The sequence below is a fragment of the Sardina pilchardus genome, chromosome 14, assembly GCF_963854185.1.
Source record: "Sardina pilchardus chromosome 14, fSarPil1.1, whole genome shotgun sequence".
Classification (NCBI taxonomy): Eukaryota; Metazoa; Chordata; class Actinopteri; order Clupeiformes; family Clupeidae; genus Sardina; species Sardina pilchardus.
In genome coordinates this window covers 28,564,409-28,579,276 of record NC_085007.1, presented here as the reverse complement: position 1 = coordinate 28,579,276, position 14,868 = coordinate 28,564,409, and the positions used below count along the sequence as shown (strand labels likewise).

The following is a 14,868-nucleotide window of genomic DNA, read 5'->3' as shown; positions in this document are numbered from 1 at the left end:
TAACTTGTAACTGTAACACATTACATTTCTAAAGTAACCTTCCCAACACTGCATTTCACAATATCTCTTGTGTAGTAGTCTTGCAGCCAATGAGGTGATGGCGTGTGGGTTATAGAGCTATGAGTTATTGAGCAAACACTCAGATCAGATACATGATAAGGACAAGGATAACTTTAATAATCCCCTAAAGGGGAAACTCAATGCCACCATACAGACAACAACATAAGCAAAGCACAACATGATGATGCTCAAGTTGTTTAAAGATATTTCAAAACTGTTCCAAATAATATGTTAGGACATCATGATGATATCAAATATCTCCTGAGATGTTTGAAGGCTCTTCCTCACAGTCAGCATACTTATTCACTATAGGGGCCTAATGAATTGATTACTCAAGGTACTCCAGGTCGGGGGATTTCGATGAAATTTTCAGGAAAGGTCTGAAATGACCCAAGGAAGAAATGACCGATCTGACGAATTTTGGGAGTGATTCGTGTCACCGTCTGGATCCAGGAAGCGGTTATGTTTTCGGAGTGCTCACCCATTTAAAACGGAACTTAGATTTTTCTTTTAAGCATGTCTTGTTTGGCTTCCATGACTTCAGCAATGAAGAAAGAAATGTGTTTTACATTGCAAATCTAATATTTCTTCTGGCAAAGTACTTTATTCATAAATGTACATTTTCCAATAGCAAGCCACTCCTCTCTGTGTTTATAAATGACATAAAAGTGTACATTAACACACTTCAATCCTTAACCAGCCCCAAGGCCATTAAGACAACTCTCCTCCTGGGCTCTTTTCATATTTGTGATTAAAACTTTTCCTGTTTTCTTTATTTTTTATTTCTCCCTTTTTTCTTTGATGTATGTGTATGTGTTTTGTCTTTACTTGATTTTGACTAAGGAATTATTGAATGTAACTGTACCTCCTGGCTAATAGTGTACACATTGTTATATGAATATGAGGGTTATATGAATATGAGGGTTTTGTACTCTGATAATATCAATAAAATATATTATATTAAAAAAAAAAATTGGAGTGCTTTTCTAGTTAGTTAGTGTAACATTTAATGTTTAACTGTAGGCCTACTAGGTTTGATGGAGATCCCTCAACCTCCTTGGGAGACGACTTGACCTTTGACCCCACAACACCAGTACCAACACCAGTTCATCAGGTCCTTATCATCAGGTGAATAGGTATGCCAAGTTTGATGAAGATCCTTATGGCTTTGGGGATGTTGGACTGAGAAAATGTGTGTTAACAGTTTTGGCCTGATTATTTTACTGTGAGAGGTCTGTCATTTTTTCTGCAAATGACTGTAGTTGTAGTTGTATCTGATGGTATCAAAGTATGCCTTCGCTTCTTTTACTTCTCCCTTCAACCCTAATTCACTCAAACTGTTTGGGCTAAACAAAAAATACTCCAATATTTCGCACAGACTCAATCGGCACAATTGCAGCCAGACTCAGTGGTGGCAACACGGTGCAAACTGGTGAGTCACATGACCAAAGTTAGAAATCACGTGGTACGTGAGTCAGTAGCCATGGAAGTTGTCACCGTGGAGGAGTACTGATGTTTTCAAACCGAAAATGGACATTTTAAAAGGCCTGTTTGCCTAGCAGAGGGCTGGCCTACCTAGGAGGATATCTTCAAACGTTATTCTGTGATTTGGGACTTGCTTTAGACGATGGACTGGCAGGGGAGTGGAGCGTCTAACAGTATGTGTCCTGTGGACGACAACTGCAGCAGCGGTTCGAATGATCATCTTTCGACTTCACTGCTACTCCACGGGGTAAACTTCTTCACTTTGCCAACTAATAAACCGTGCCTATATTTAGTTCTGATGAGGGTATCATATGCAATAGCAACACATAAGCTATGATATTGTTAACCAAGCCCTCCTACTGTGACACAAGACAGGTGCCACTTGTGCTAACAGTTAGCTAGCGAGTCAAGTTAGGCAAAAATCCCAGTTAGCTACACGAGATAGCATAACAGTTAGCTGGAACGTGGCTTTTCGAAATATATCGCAGTGTATGTAGTATGATTTAGCCTCATAGTTGTCAGCATGTTCTCTGTCACTGCTTTAACTAGCGAGATATTGCCCAGGTACATTAGCTGCTACTTTATCACATATATTGCCCCTAGACATTTTCAGATGAAACTGCATGGTTGTAGACTAGTTAGCCTGTGTTAACACGTTAGTCTTACTGCTATGGTGGACCAAGTGTCTAGCGAGTGCAGGCAAAATATCTGACTTACTACTTAACGTTAATCAATTCAGCTATTATCAGTTTGTAAGGCACATCAATGTGTGTTGCGTATGCAGTCAGAAAAGCCTTCAGCGTTAAGCTACCATGTGGCCTACAGTGTGTACAGCATTTTTCGCTGCGCAGAACACACTTCATCGTAGCAAAAATATGGGATGTGTAAGTTGAAAAAGTGACTCAGGCTTTTCCATGGAGCGTGGTTGCCACATAGCTTTCGGTGCGTGTGGGGCTATGAGATCACCCCTCATTGTTAGCTGCGACATCACCGCATCTGCGAGGTGATATTTATGTTCCGCCAACTGGGCAAATGACAGGAGGATAATCTTATTCCGTTCAGTAAATCACATCAGAGGCCAGTACGCGCTCCGATGTCTAATGAAGACATATTCTCCCATTCTCTAGTGTCGCAATGAGCAATATGGTGGTGTATAAGTTGCCATACCATGCTAAATATGCGGCAAATCACTTGCCATGAGGTCGTTGGCAATTAGGAAACCATGTTTTCAAGTGTTTCTGGCCTGGGTGACTAAGTGCTTAGACCGAGATTGTATGCAGTGTGAGTGTGAGGCGACTACTTTGGCTATTAAATTATCCTTTCCGTTGGGGTGGGAACGTGGAAAAGGCAAATAAAGCGTGTCTACAGTAGGTGCTTGTTCCTTAGTCACCATGGCAATTATGCTACAAGATTTAGCCCCTTACCTCACTTCTGCCCCCTCTGTTTGCCAAGACCCCCACACACCCTAGAGAGGCTCCTGTGTCACTAAATTTGGATTTCTCAGGGGGTCAGAGTGTATTTCAGACCTCAGAGTGTGTGTGTGTGTGTGTGTGTGTGTGTGTGTGTGTGTGTGTGTGTGTGTGTGTGTGTGTGTGTGTGTGTGTGTGTGTGTGTGTGTGTGTGTGTGTGTGTGTGTGTGTGTGTGTGTGTGTGTGTGTGTGAGAGAGAAACAGAGAGAGACAGAGAGGGAGAGAATGTAACCCCATTCATGTGTGTGTGTTTGTGTGTGTGAGAGAGCACTTGTGTGTGTGTGTGTGTGTGTGTGTGTGTGTGTGTGTGTGTGTGTGCAGGCCAGTGCGGAGAGCATGGCGTCGCTGTGCCAGCGTAAGTAATACACATGTGTATTCATGTGTGTGTGTTTGTGTGTGTGTGTGTGTGTGAGAGAGAGAGCACACGTGTGTATTAATGTGTGTGTGTGTGTGTGTGTGTGTGTGTGTGTGACTGTGTGTGTGTGTGCAGGCCAGTGCAGGCCAGTGCAGAGAGCATGGCGTCCCTGTGCCAGCGTAAGTAATACACATGTTTATTAATGTGTGTGTGAGAGAGCACACGTGTATTAATGTGTGTGTGTGTGTGCGTGTGTGTGTGTGCAGGCCAGTGCGGAGAGCATGGCGTCGCTGTGCCAGCGTCAGCAGCGCTGCGTCCAGGCGTCGGTGGTGTCCAGCTGGCAGCTGGTGGAGGCACAGGACCAGCTCTGCGGCCTGGAGCTCCACGGCTCCGAGTCGGCCGAGCAGGAGCGCGCCCGCGCCCTGGCCTCCTCCGCCGAGCTCTCGCAGACCGAGCGCGAGTGGCGCCTCAAGGAGAGCATGCTGGGAAGCCCCGACCCCAGAAGGAGTCCCGAGCTGAGCTCCAACGCCAGCCGAGACGTCTTCAACAAGGTGAACCAATCTCAGCGCTCGCCACGCTCACTTACGCCTGCGTTTGAGCGTGGGCCAGGCTGTGTAGAAGTTGAAAATTGTTTATTATACACTGTATTGCCAAAAGTATTGGGTCACCTGCCTTGACTCTCAAGTCTACTTCAGTCTCATCCCATTCTTAATCCAGAGGGTTTAATATGATGTCGGACCACCTTTTGCAGCTATAACAGCATCAACTCTTCTGGTGACGATTTCCACAAGGTTTTTTGAGCTGGGCTTGGTTCCTGAGTTTCAGTGAAAGAAACTCTGAATGCTTCAACATTAACCAAGAGATTTTTTTTTGACAATTCCATACTGCTAACTTTTTGGGAAGTTTGGGGATGGTCCCTTCCTGTGCCAACATGACTGTGCATCAGTGCACAAAGCAAGGTCCATAAAGACATGGATGACAGAGTTTGGTGTGGATGAACTTGTCTGGCCTGCACAGAGTCCTGATCTCAACCCAATAATACACCTTTGGGATGAATTAGAGCGGAGACTGAGAGCCAGTCCCCTCGTCCAACATCAGTGTCTAGCCTCACAAATGCTCTTCTGAAAGAGTGGTCAAATCCCGTAAATGCACACTAAACCTTGTAGAAAGTCTTTCCAGAAGAGTTGAAGCTGTTACAGCTGCAAAGGGTGGTCCGACATCATATTAAGGCTGGGATGACACTTAAGTTCATATGTGAGCCAAGGCAGGTGAGCAAATACTTTTGGCAGTATAGTGTCCCTATGTATAACTTGCAAAGTTCCTGATGATGACTCCAGGGACAGATATGATCCTTTAATCACTTGCTGCTAGCTATTTTTTAAACACTCCAGTGGTGCTTGCACTTTGCTCTGGAAGTGCTTTCCGATTTGCTGTCTGACGAGAGTGGTTCATTATTGTTAACAGGGTAAGAGCTTTTCATGATGTGTAAAGATAGTGGGGGTTGTGCTTTAACCACTTTATTAATGCTGTTGTAAACAGTAACTCAGGGATAAACAAAAACAGCTAAAACCTTAACTCAGGGATAAACAAAAATAAACGTAAAATGTTTTCTGCATTGATTTTGACGGTTTAAAGCGGAAAGTCTCTAGGAACAGATTGAAAGCGGTCTATAAAGGAGATTGTGTTTCTTGTCTGCTTCAGAGTATCATCAATATGCAAAGCAGCATCAGTTACATGGATCAGGACAAGAGCAAAACGTTCGTCCAGAAGCACGAGCAACAGGTCAAACATTTCGGTGAGTGTCCAAGTTTGACATTGCAACCCGGTTGTTGTGTTGATTGGATGTCGAGGCAGATCTTTTTATTTGTATGTAGTTCTGTATACTGTATACCGTCACACACACCCAGACCAGAGAGACTGTATACCGTCACACACACCCAGACCAGAGAGACTGTATACTGTCACACACACCCAGACCAGAAAGACTGTATACGGTCACACACACACCCATAGAAGAAAGACTATACGGTCACACACGCAGAGCAGAGAGGCTGTATACGGTCACACACACACGCAGAGCAGAGAGACTGTATACTGTCACACACACACAGAGCAAAGAGACCGTATTCGGTCACACACACACAGAGCAAAGAGACTGTATTCGGTCACACACACACAGAGCAAAGAGACTGTATTCGGTCGCACACACACACAGAACAGAGAGACTGTATACTGTCACACACACACACACACACACACACACACAGAGCAGAGAGACTGTATATCGTCTCACACACACAGAGAGCAAAGAGACTGTATATCATCTCACACACACAGAAGAGAGTGCCTTCCTTGGTGCATAGGCTATGTATTGCATTGTCAAGTCCACATGAACCCAAAATACATCCTGATGCGTGTGTGTGTGTGTGTCTGTGTGTGCGCGCAGGCATGCTGAGGAGATGGGATGACAGTCAGCGTTTCCTGTCGGAACATCCCTACCTGATCTGCGAGGCGACGGCCAATTATCTGATCCTGTGGTGCTTCCGGCTGCAGGCCGAGGAGGTCAGTCCACCGCAACACAGGACCCACTCCTGTCCATCACACCATAGGACCCACTCCTGTCCAACTTCGGCTCCTGAGACACATGCAACTCACAGTTTAACAGCACATCTGTACCATTATCATTACCCTTTGCCAGAATTCTTTTAACACACAGCTTTATTAGTAGTTGTAGTGCAGTGGATAAGCCTTTCCACCAGACTCTTGGATTGGATTTGTAGATATTGTCATGAAGTCTAGCTGCGCGGCCAATCCAATAAGATGGCTGTGGCGTCCTTGAGAAGGGGCTTCCTGTGTTAGCGTAGCTGCAAGCGTTAAGTAGATGTGTTAAGGCTTAATGAGATTGACCAGTCCTACTTATGACACTAAACTCATGAACATACTCATCAGTGTCTGGACTGTTCTAATGGCAGAGGCATATTGTCATCTTTTAGTCAAGTGATCTGTTATCCCATTTCTAGTGTGTGTCATCAAGGGGTAAATATCAACTCATCATCAAATCATTTGGAAAATACCTTTTTTCCCTAGTGCGTGATATCTCTCTCCCTCTCTCTATCTCTCTTCCTCTCTCCCTCTCTCTCTCACTCCCTCTCTCCCTGTGTAATGCATGTGTTCATATTGAGTATGTGCTGTTGTGTGCTGCTGCAGAAGTCTGCGCTGATGGAGCAGGTGGCGCATCAGGCGGTTGCTATGCAGTTCATCCTGGAGATGGCCAGCAGCTCTCAGCAGGACCCCAGGGGCGTCTTCCGACAGTTCTTCCAGAAAGCCAAAGTAGGTCCTCAACACTCCATCATGGTTCTATACGATCTATCTTATCTGATCAGCCAGCAGAGAGCTCTCCCTGACATTCAACATGTCTCTCATAGCAGTGGCCTTGCCCAGTCAAACAGCATCATACAAAGTATTCGTCTCCCCCATTTCAACACAACCTTGCTACCGTACAACACTACAAATGTTACATGGGTTGCATAGAAAATGCACTATGTAAATAAAACGTACTACTTACTTACTCAGTGTGAGTAATGAATGAGTTGACAACATGACAGCTTAACTTAAATGTAATAGAAATATTATAACAGAGGTTCAAAGGATGAGTGTAAGTAATTACAAGACAAACAAAGCATCTCTTAGAGAACATGGTGAACTAAAATGCACCTAGTAGTGATGCTCTGGGGTTTAAACAAACACCTGCTTACAGGACAGACCTCAGGAAAAGAGAGACGGTACAGTGCATGATGTGAACAGAAATAAGAGTTCCCACCCATGTGGGATGGAAGCGAATAAGAATAACTTTATAGAGCGAGACTGTGAAGAGGATATGATTGGGTGTCACTTCTGGCTCCTCCTCACACAGAAACCACCCAAACAAGTCCAATCCGGGCAACATCCGTGCCTGAGGGTCATCAACACTCCACTCTGTTTGAGATCTGGACCCAATTACCTGGGCATTGTCTGGCGTTCGTGTCTAAAAGAGGCTTAATAATGTTAAGAGGAATGATCCTCACATAGTTATCAATAATTGTTGTACGTAAGCACATAAAAATAGGATCACATTAATGTCATTTATCGGTAGGAAGTGTCATGCCAGTTGCAGCCCTAAAAGAAAAGCTCTAAGTGAAAATCAGGACATTACAGGGGATAAACTCTCTTTAGCATATTTTGCTAAATAAATGTGTAAAGCTACAAAGCACAGTCCCAAGATGAACAGACTGTGACTTAATTAGATCTCACCGGGGAGGAAAGAGGAGAGGAGATGAGAAGAGATGAGTGATGGAATGCCCGCTCTCCGCATCTTTTAAATTGCGTTAGTTTGCGAAATTGCCAAATTGTCGCTGTTATGTCTGGCACTGGGGACAGTTTTTGAAGTGAGCATAGAAGACTTAACCATCCACATAGAAATTAAAATTGCCCTTTGGTTCAGGTGGAAAGTACTGAACCTAGTACTGATTCAGACCTTTTCAGCCTTTTAAAATGTTCAGCAATGAGGCCTGTAGCTTGCGAACACTGTATTTTGTTTGATGAATATTCTTGTAATACATTACATTACATTTGGCTAGTGTAATACTTCTATGATAACTCTAGCAAAGCATTTCTCACTCATTTATTTGAGGCATGGGATTATTTTTGGTGGAGTTTGCATCTGGGCCAAATTTCCCATTTTACAGTAAAACCTAATTATAAGTCACATAGCCCTCAGCACAGACAGATGATGAGACCTTATGCAAGGGAAATCATCACCTAAAAATAGTTTATCAGACCAACCCATGCACTGCGAAGCCATGTGTCTGTTGGATAAAAGCCTGACCTAGCTACTCTCTCACTGCCATTGAAAAGACCAATATCTTGACTCCGACTGGTTTCCTTCAGGAATTATTTATAGCCGAGGACGTTGAATTCCAAGGGTTTGTTTGTAGCCGGGCGCTAGATGTGATGAATCACCCACACCTTGTTTTGACGCCTGGCTCTGGTTCTTTTTTCCGTTAAAGGCAGGACAGGAGGGCTATTTGGATGTCTTCCACTCCGAACTGGAGGGCTTCAAGCGGAGAGTGCAGGAGTACGCCATGACGTCCAAGCTGGAGACCCCCAAGGCCAGTGAGCTGCACCCCACCTCCCCACGCTGCCGGCTGGACCCCAAAGAGGTGCTAGAGTCTCTGCCGCCGGTAGGAGTCCATGGAGGGGTCCGATACAGGGTTCTGACATCAAATGTTAAAATGCAAATATTTGCTGACTCTCTCTCTCTCTCTCTCTCTCTCTCTCTCTCTCTCTCTCTCTCTCTCTCTCTCTCACACACTCACACTCACACTCACACTCACACTCACACACACACACACACACACACACACACACACACACACACACACACACTGTCTCTCTCTTTCTCTCTCTCTCTCTCTCTCTCACACACACACACAGAGAACACATGTTAAATCTGATCTCTGTGATGGAGCCCATTTCCATAAACATTCCCAAAGAAAAGCCCAACGTAAAGAAAGTGTGTGTGCCCTGCTTTGGCTGGTTTACACTGGGCCTGTTGTGTGTCTGTGTGTGTCTGTGTGTGTCTGTGTGTGAAGGAAGTGTGGGTGCCCTGCTTTGGCTTGTTTACACTGGGCCGTGTCCTGACTGTATGTCTGCTCTGACTGGTTAAGTCGGGTTAGGGAACGGAGGTCTCACATTGGTCAGAAAGCCTGTTTGACGTGTTATTATCCTGCGGATTAGGAATCTGTCTATCAGTTTTGTGTCAAATATGAAAATGATGATCATCATCACTGCATGCTGCATTTATTGACTTTATTTATGAGAGTGAGACGTTTTTTTGCCAGCATGCTTCTGCAGATGAAACAAGTCAGTAAATGAATAAAGTCAGTAAAGTCAGTAAATGCATTGGTGCGCTGGATAGCACTGATCATGTGTTCCTGCTGGCAATCAGCTCCTCCTGATTGTTGCCTGTGTATGGAGGCTTTCAGTTCTGTCATCTGTTGATTGTGTTGCTTGTTGTGTGGCGTTGTCTGTGTCAGGAGTTAAAGGTGGGACTCCAGCTTCAGGATATGCAGACCCTACAGAACGCCCTCAGCACAATGAACCCACAGGTGAGGCATCCGCGCCCTCAAATATTCACCACATCTACTGTACCATCAAGCATCACACTACATTTAGCAGGCACCTTTTTTCATCCAAAGTGACTTGACATACTGTATGCCAACTATATTACAAGGATTGCATTGTCATTACATTGTCCCCGCCTCCCGGAGCAACTAGATTAAGTGCTAAAGTAAACCGACAGGGCTACTGCATGCTAGCCCAGCTCCTTAACCACTACACTACCACCATCCTACAGGCTACTGCATGCTAGCCCAGCTCCTTAACCACTACACTACCACCACCCTACAGGCTACTGCATGCTAGCCAAGCTCCTTAACCACTACACTACCACCACCCTACAGGCTACTGCATGCTGGCCCAGCTCCTTAACCACTACACTACCACCACCCCACAGGCTACTGCATGCTAGCCCAGCTCCTTAACCACTACACTACCACCACCCTACAGGCTACTGCATGCTGGCCCAGCTCCTTAACCACTACACTACCACCATCCTACAGGCTACTGCATGCTAGCCCAGCTCCTTAACCACTACACTACCACCACCCTACAGGCTACTGCATGCTGGCCCAGCTCCTTAACCACTACACTACCACCACCCTACAGGCTACTGTATGCTAGCCCTGCACCTTAACCACTACACTACCATCACCCTACAGGCTACTGCATGCTAGCCCAGCTCCTTAACCACTACACTACCACCACCCTACAGGCTACTGCATGCTAGCCCAGCTCCTTAACCACTACACTACCACCACCCTACAGGCTACTGCATGCTAGCCCAGCTCCTTAACCACTACACTACCACCATCCTACAGGCTACTGCATGCTAGCCCAGCTCCTTAACCACTACACTACCACCACCCTACAGGCTACTGCATGATAGCCAAGCTCCTTAACCACTACACTACCACCACCCTACAGGCTACTGCATGCTGGCCCAGCTCCTTAACCACTACACTACCACCACCCCACAGGCTACTGCATGCTAGCCCAGCTCCTTAACCACTACACTACCACCACCCTACAGGCTACTGTATGCTAGCCCAGCACCTTAAAGGGATATTCCGCCATTTTTGGAAATACGCTCATTTTCCACCTCCCCTCGAGCAAAACAATCGATATTTACCTTGTTCCCGTTCATCCAGCCATTCTGTGAGTCTGGCGATACAACTTTTAGCTTCAGCCTAGCATAGATCACTGAATCGGATTAGACCATTAGCTTCTCGCCTGCTAGCTTCATGTTTAAAAGTGACTAAGATTTCTGGTAATTTTCCCATTTAAAACGTGTCTCCTCTCAAGTTAGAAAGTACAATAAGACCAACTGAAAATGAAACCTGGCTTTTTTCTAGGCTGATTTGACATGGAACTACACTCTCATCTGGCGTAATAAGTAAGGCAACTTGCAAACGTACCATAGGCGCAGTGATATCGTACGCAGCATCTGAAAATAGTCCCCATAGACAACAAGCAGTAGTAGTGCCAGTAGCTGCAAGTTGCCTTGATTATTACGCCAGATGAGAGTGTAGTTCCATGTCAAATCAGCCTAGAAAAACGCCAGGTTTCATTTTCAGTTGGTCTTATTGCACTTTCTAACTTGAGAGGAGACACGTTTTGAATGGGAAAATTACCAGAAATCTTAGTCACTTTTAAACATGAAGCTAGCAGGCGAGAAGCTAATGGTCTAATCCGATTCAATGATCTATGCTAGGCTGAAGCTAAAAGTTGTATCGCCAGACTCACAGAATGGCTGGATGAACGGAAACAAGGTAAATATCGATTTGCTCGAGGGAAGGTGGAAAATGAGCGTATTTCCACAAATGGCGGAATATCCCTTTAACCACTACACTACCATCACCCTACAGGCTACTGCATGCTAGCCCAGCTCCTTAACCACTACACTACCACCACCCTACAGGCTACTGCACGCTAGCCCAGCTCCTTAACCACTACACTACCACCACCCAATGCAGTTTAAATGTTCATTTAGCGGATGCTCTTATCTAAAGCAACGTGCATATGTGTTACCTAACAAGGACCACTGGCCCAGAGCAACAGGAGGTTTAGTGCCTTGCTCAAGGGCACAGCGGACGACGTGAACCGTTATGCAACAAATATGATGGAACAAATATGATGGAACTGTAGTCCTGGATCTCCAGAGCCCTCTCGTCACAAAGTTATGACATCAATGTTGCGCTCTCCAAAAGGAGTTGCATGTTTCACCACACACACACATTACGATGCATGGAGTTTGACTTTCAGTCGTGTTCTCGGAACTACCTCCACATAGACACGCATGCAAACAGAATGATCCTCCATATTGACAAACAATATGCGTTTCTGTCACTTCAGTTGAAAGTCCTCCAAATGTTCATCAGACTACCCTAATACACTAATTGTTTGTAGGCAGATATGACCTCTAGTAAACCCTAACACAGGGCTGGGGGACGTCAAAGGGCACATTCTTGAGGTGGAGATTCTGTGCCAAGTCAGAATAAAGTGTGTGTGTGTGTGTGTGTGTGTGTGTGCGCAGGAAAAACCCTTTCCTCTCATTTTCAGCAGTATGTAGATAGCGTAATGGAAACCCAGGACGAGGGCCAATGGAGGCCGGGTCGCCGGCGGTTACATAACGCCAGTAATCTCCTTTAGCGGCCAGTTAATCTCGCCACAGACGTTTCCTCCCCCATCACAATGTAAAGCTCAATCACACCCTTTAGTAGCCTGAGCTGTCTCTCTCCTCGCTTGTGTGTGTGTGTGTGTGTGTGTGTGTGTGTGTGTGTGTGTGTGTGTGTGTGTGTGTGTGTGTGACTGAGAGAGACAGACCATGCACATTAATGGAAGATTCAAATTGAACAAGTGGTGCTTATTGGCTTTTACTTGACATTTTTCTTTCTTTCTCTGTTTCTTCTTCTCGCCGCTTCTCCTCTCTCCTTGATCTGTCCATCATCCTGACCCCTCCCTTGGACCCGTCTCTGGACCGTGTCCAGGTGGCGGAGTACCACGTGCGACGCTGCTTGGAGGCGGGCTTGTGGACCAGCGCTGACCGGCTCTTCAAAGACGACACCACAGAAGCAGACGACTCTCGCATGATGGAGACGTAGTGGCGGACCTACACAGACACACACACTCACACACACACACACACGCTCCCACTCCTCCTCTCTTCTCATAGGATGCATACAGTTAGGAAAAAAGAAACAAACCACAGACTTTGGGGCGTTCTAGCAGACGAGGAAGAGGAAGAGGAGGAGGAGGAAGATGATAAAAGAAAAGGGCTGCAGTCCTCACAGACTATTTTCTTTGTTATTTGCGACTGAATGTGTGCTGCACTTTATATTTGTTTGGAGAAAAAAAAGAGCTAAAGTATTTTAAAGAAAAACAGGATAACGGTATTTTTTTAGGCACTTGTTTGGTGCTTACTTTCTTGTGGATTGACCGCGGGTCGCGACGAAAGGCCTGCAAAGCGGTAAAGCGGCCAGCCTTCACTGGAGACGAGCTTCTCCGCGTTTCAGAAGGTGCTGTGAGGAGATGCCTTGAGATTTTTTTATTTTTCTTTGCTATATTTGTTATCGTTCTCTGTTCTCTTGGGTGTTGTTCCTGCTCATTTATTTTTTCTTGATCTGAAAAGCCATGGCTTTCTGTTTTACGAGGGAGAGGAAGGAAAAGGAGAAGATGGTTATTTAAAAGCAGAAACGGCCAGACAGAAATGCTGCGCGGGCTTCTTCTCCGACTGGTACTTCACTGCTCAGCTGCTGTGGTGGTGACTCGGCAGTGTTCAGTGCTCAACTTCTTGCTGAGTCATGCCCTCACGAGAGGCCTTGAAATAATGGCTGGAGCAGCGCCCCCCCCCACCCCCCCACAACGTCCCTGCCTGCATGACTCTGCAGGACTGCACGGTCTCAGGTGAAGGACTGTTTGGATGGAGGTGGGGGGTATATGCCCCAAGCAGCTGTCAAGCACTTGTAACACTGTGTAGAGACTCATGAAATGTTTCCGTAGTTCCTTGCGTTAAGTCAGAGAAAGTGGATAAAGATAAACTAAAGTATCTTGGGACAAGTCATTCTGACAGACAAGTCGTCTTTACTAGTTCAGTTGAAGAAACACATTAGCTCTCGTATGTCAAGCTGTTGGTTATTTTTCAACCAGCAACAAGGAGGGTATTGTGATCCAGCCAATCCAGATGATATGGGAATCGTTAAAGTGGTAGGGAGACGCCAGAGGCTGATCTCCAGTCACATGTCAATGAATTGTTTTTAAAAGCCAGATTGATTCAAAGAATTCAAAGCTGCTGTCTGATAAATGTAGCCAGTGTGTTTTGTAAAACGTATGCTGTGAACTTGCCCAAAGACATATAAGCTCCTGCCAGTGTATACTTGCCATCAGTATTGAGACCTGTCTTCCCCAAGACACTAAACTGAGGAACTCGGACGATGCTGAGGGCAACCTGATACTATGCCCCTAACTGTTTTCAATATCATCTTCTGAACAACTTAACAAAAAAAAACAAGAAAACGATCTTCCATCATGCTGGAAGACTTTCACTATGTAAGCTTATGATCATTACACATGGACCCCCCCACCCCCGCTGCAAGTGCTTGGCGATGGCTTAAACAGGGTCACTTCTTTATGCTGGCAGCAGGGCATTCTGGACCTGATGTGGCCCACGTCTGGCCCAATCAAGGCCTGACCAGAAGCAAAGGAGCGGCGTAGCCAGCTGCTATTGACCATGAGAGGGGATGTATGCGGTCCCTTTATTGAGCAGGTGGTGACCAGTGTGAGAAGCTGCCCATTGATGACCCAAGGTATCTAGGTAAGAGCTTGCTGCCCAGTGCCTGTGGGAATGTGCTACGGCATCTCACAGCAGCACTGCACAGCAACCATGCTCTTACTGTTGCCCTGGGCACCATCACCTAGGGCAGTGTTGCTGGGCAACTATATGACCGGTTCCTATTGTTCTGATTGGATGACTGTAACAAGCTGCCTACAGGTGATTGTAGGTCTCTGGATGAAAATGTGTTGCCTAATGTCAGAGAGACAATTGCCCAAATAAGGTCAGCCAGTAACATTGCTCAAAAAGTGGCCCAGTGCATCTAGACCTTTGAGGTCCTCCCCTTCTGTGTGGAAGAGCCATGGTCCTGTTCCTCTGTTAGCCTGCTTTAAACGGGGCATAGACAACTTCATGGCAGAATGTCAGTAAATGTCTCGACACTGTTCTGTGGAGGACGGATTACTGCAATAAATATTAACGCAAATGAGTGTGTGGAGGTGTTTCGTTATTCGTCAATGATGCGTCGGCAGAACCAGATGGTATTGGACATGGTTGGTTTGTTCGTGTTGACA

At 45.7% G+C, this 14,868-nt stretch overlaps 1 protein-coding gene across 1 annotated transcript; it reads left to right on the top strand.

Annotated features, from left to right (window-relative positions):
* The first annotated feature begins 1,535 nt into the window (after positions 1–1,535).
* cdc37l1 (cell division cycle 37-like 1) lies at positions 1,536–14,865 on the top strand. Its single transcript, XM_062555254.1, has 8 exons — positions 1,536–1,792; positions 3,636–3,920; positions 5,071–5,164; positions 5,816–5,931; positions 6,577–6,699; positions 8,415–8,588; positions 9,444–9,515; positions 12,516–14,865. Exons 1-8 carry the CDS (start codon positions 1,688–1,690, stop codon positions 12,627–12,629), a joined length of 1,083 nt encoding a protein of 360 aa, XP_062411238.1. The 5' UTR covers positions 1,536–1,687; the 3' UTR covers positions 12,630–14,865.
* Positions 14,866–14,868: the final 3 nt, after the last annotated feature.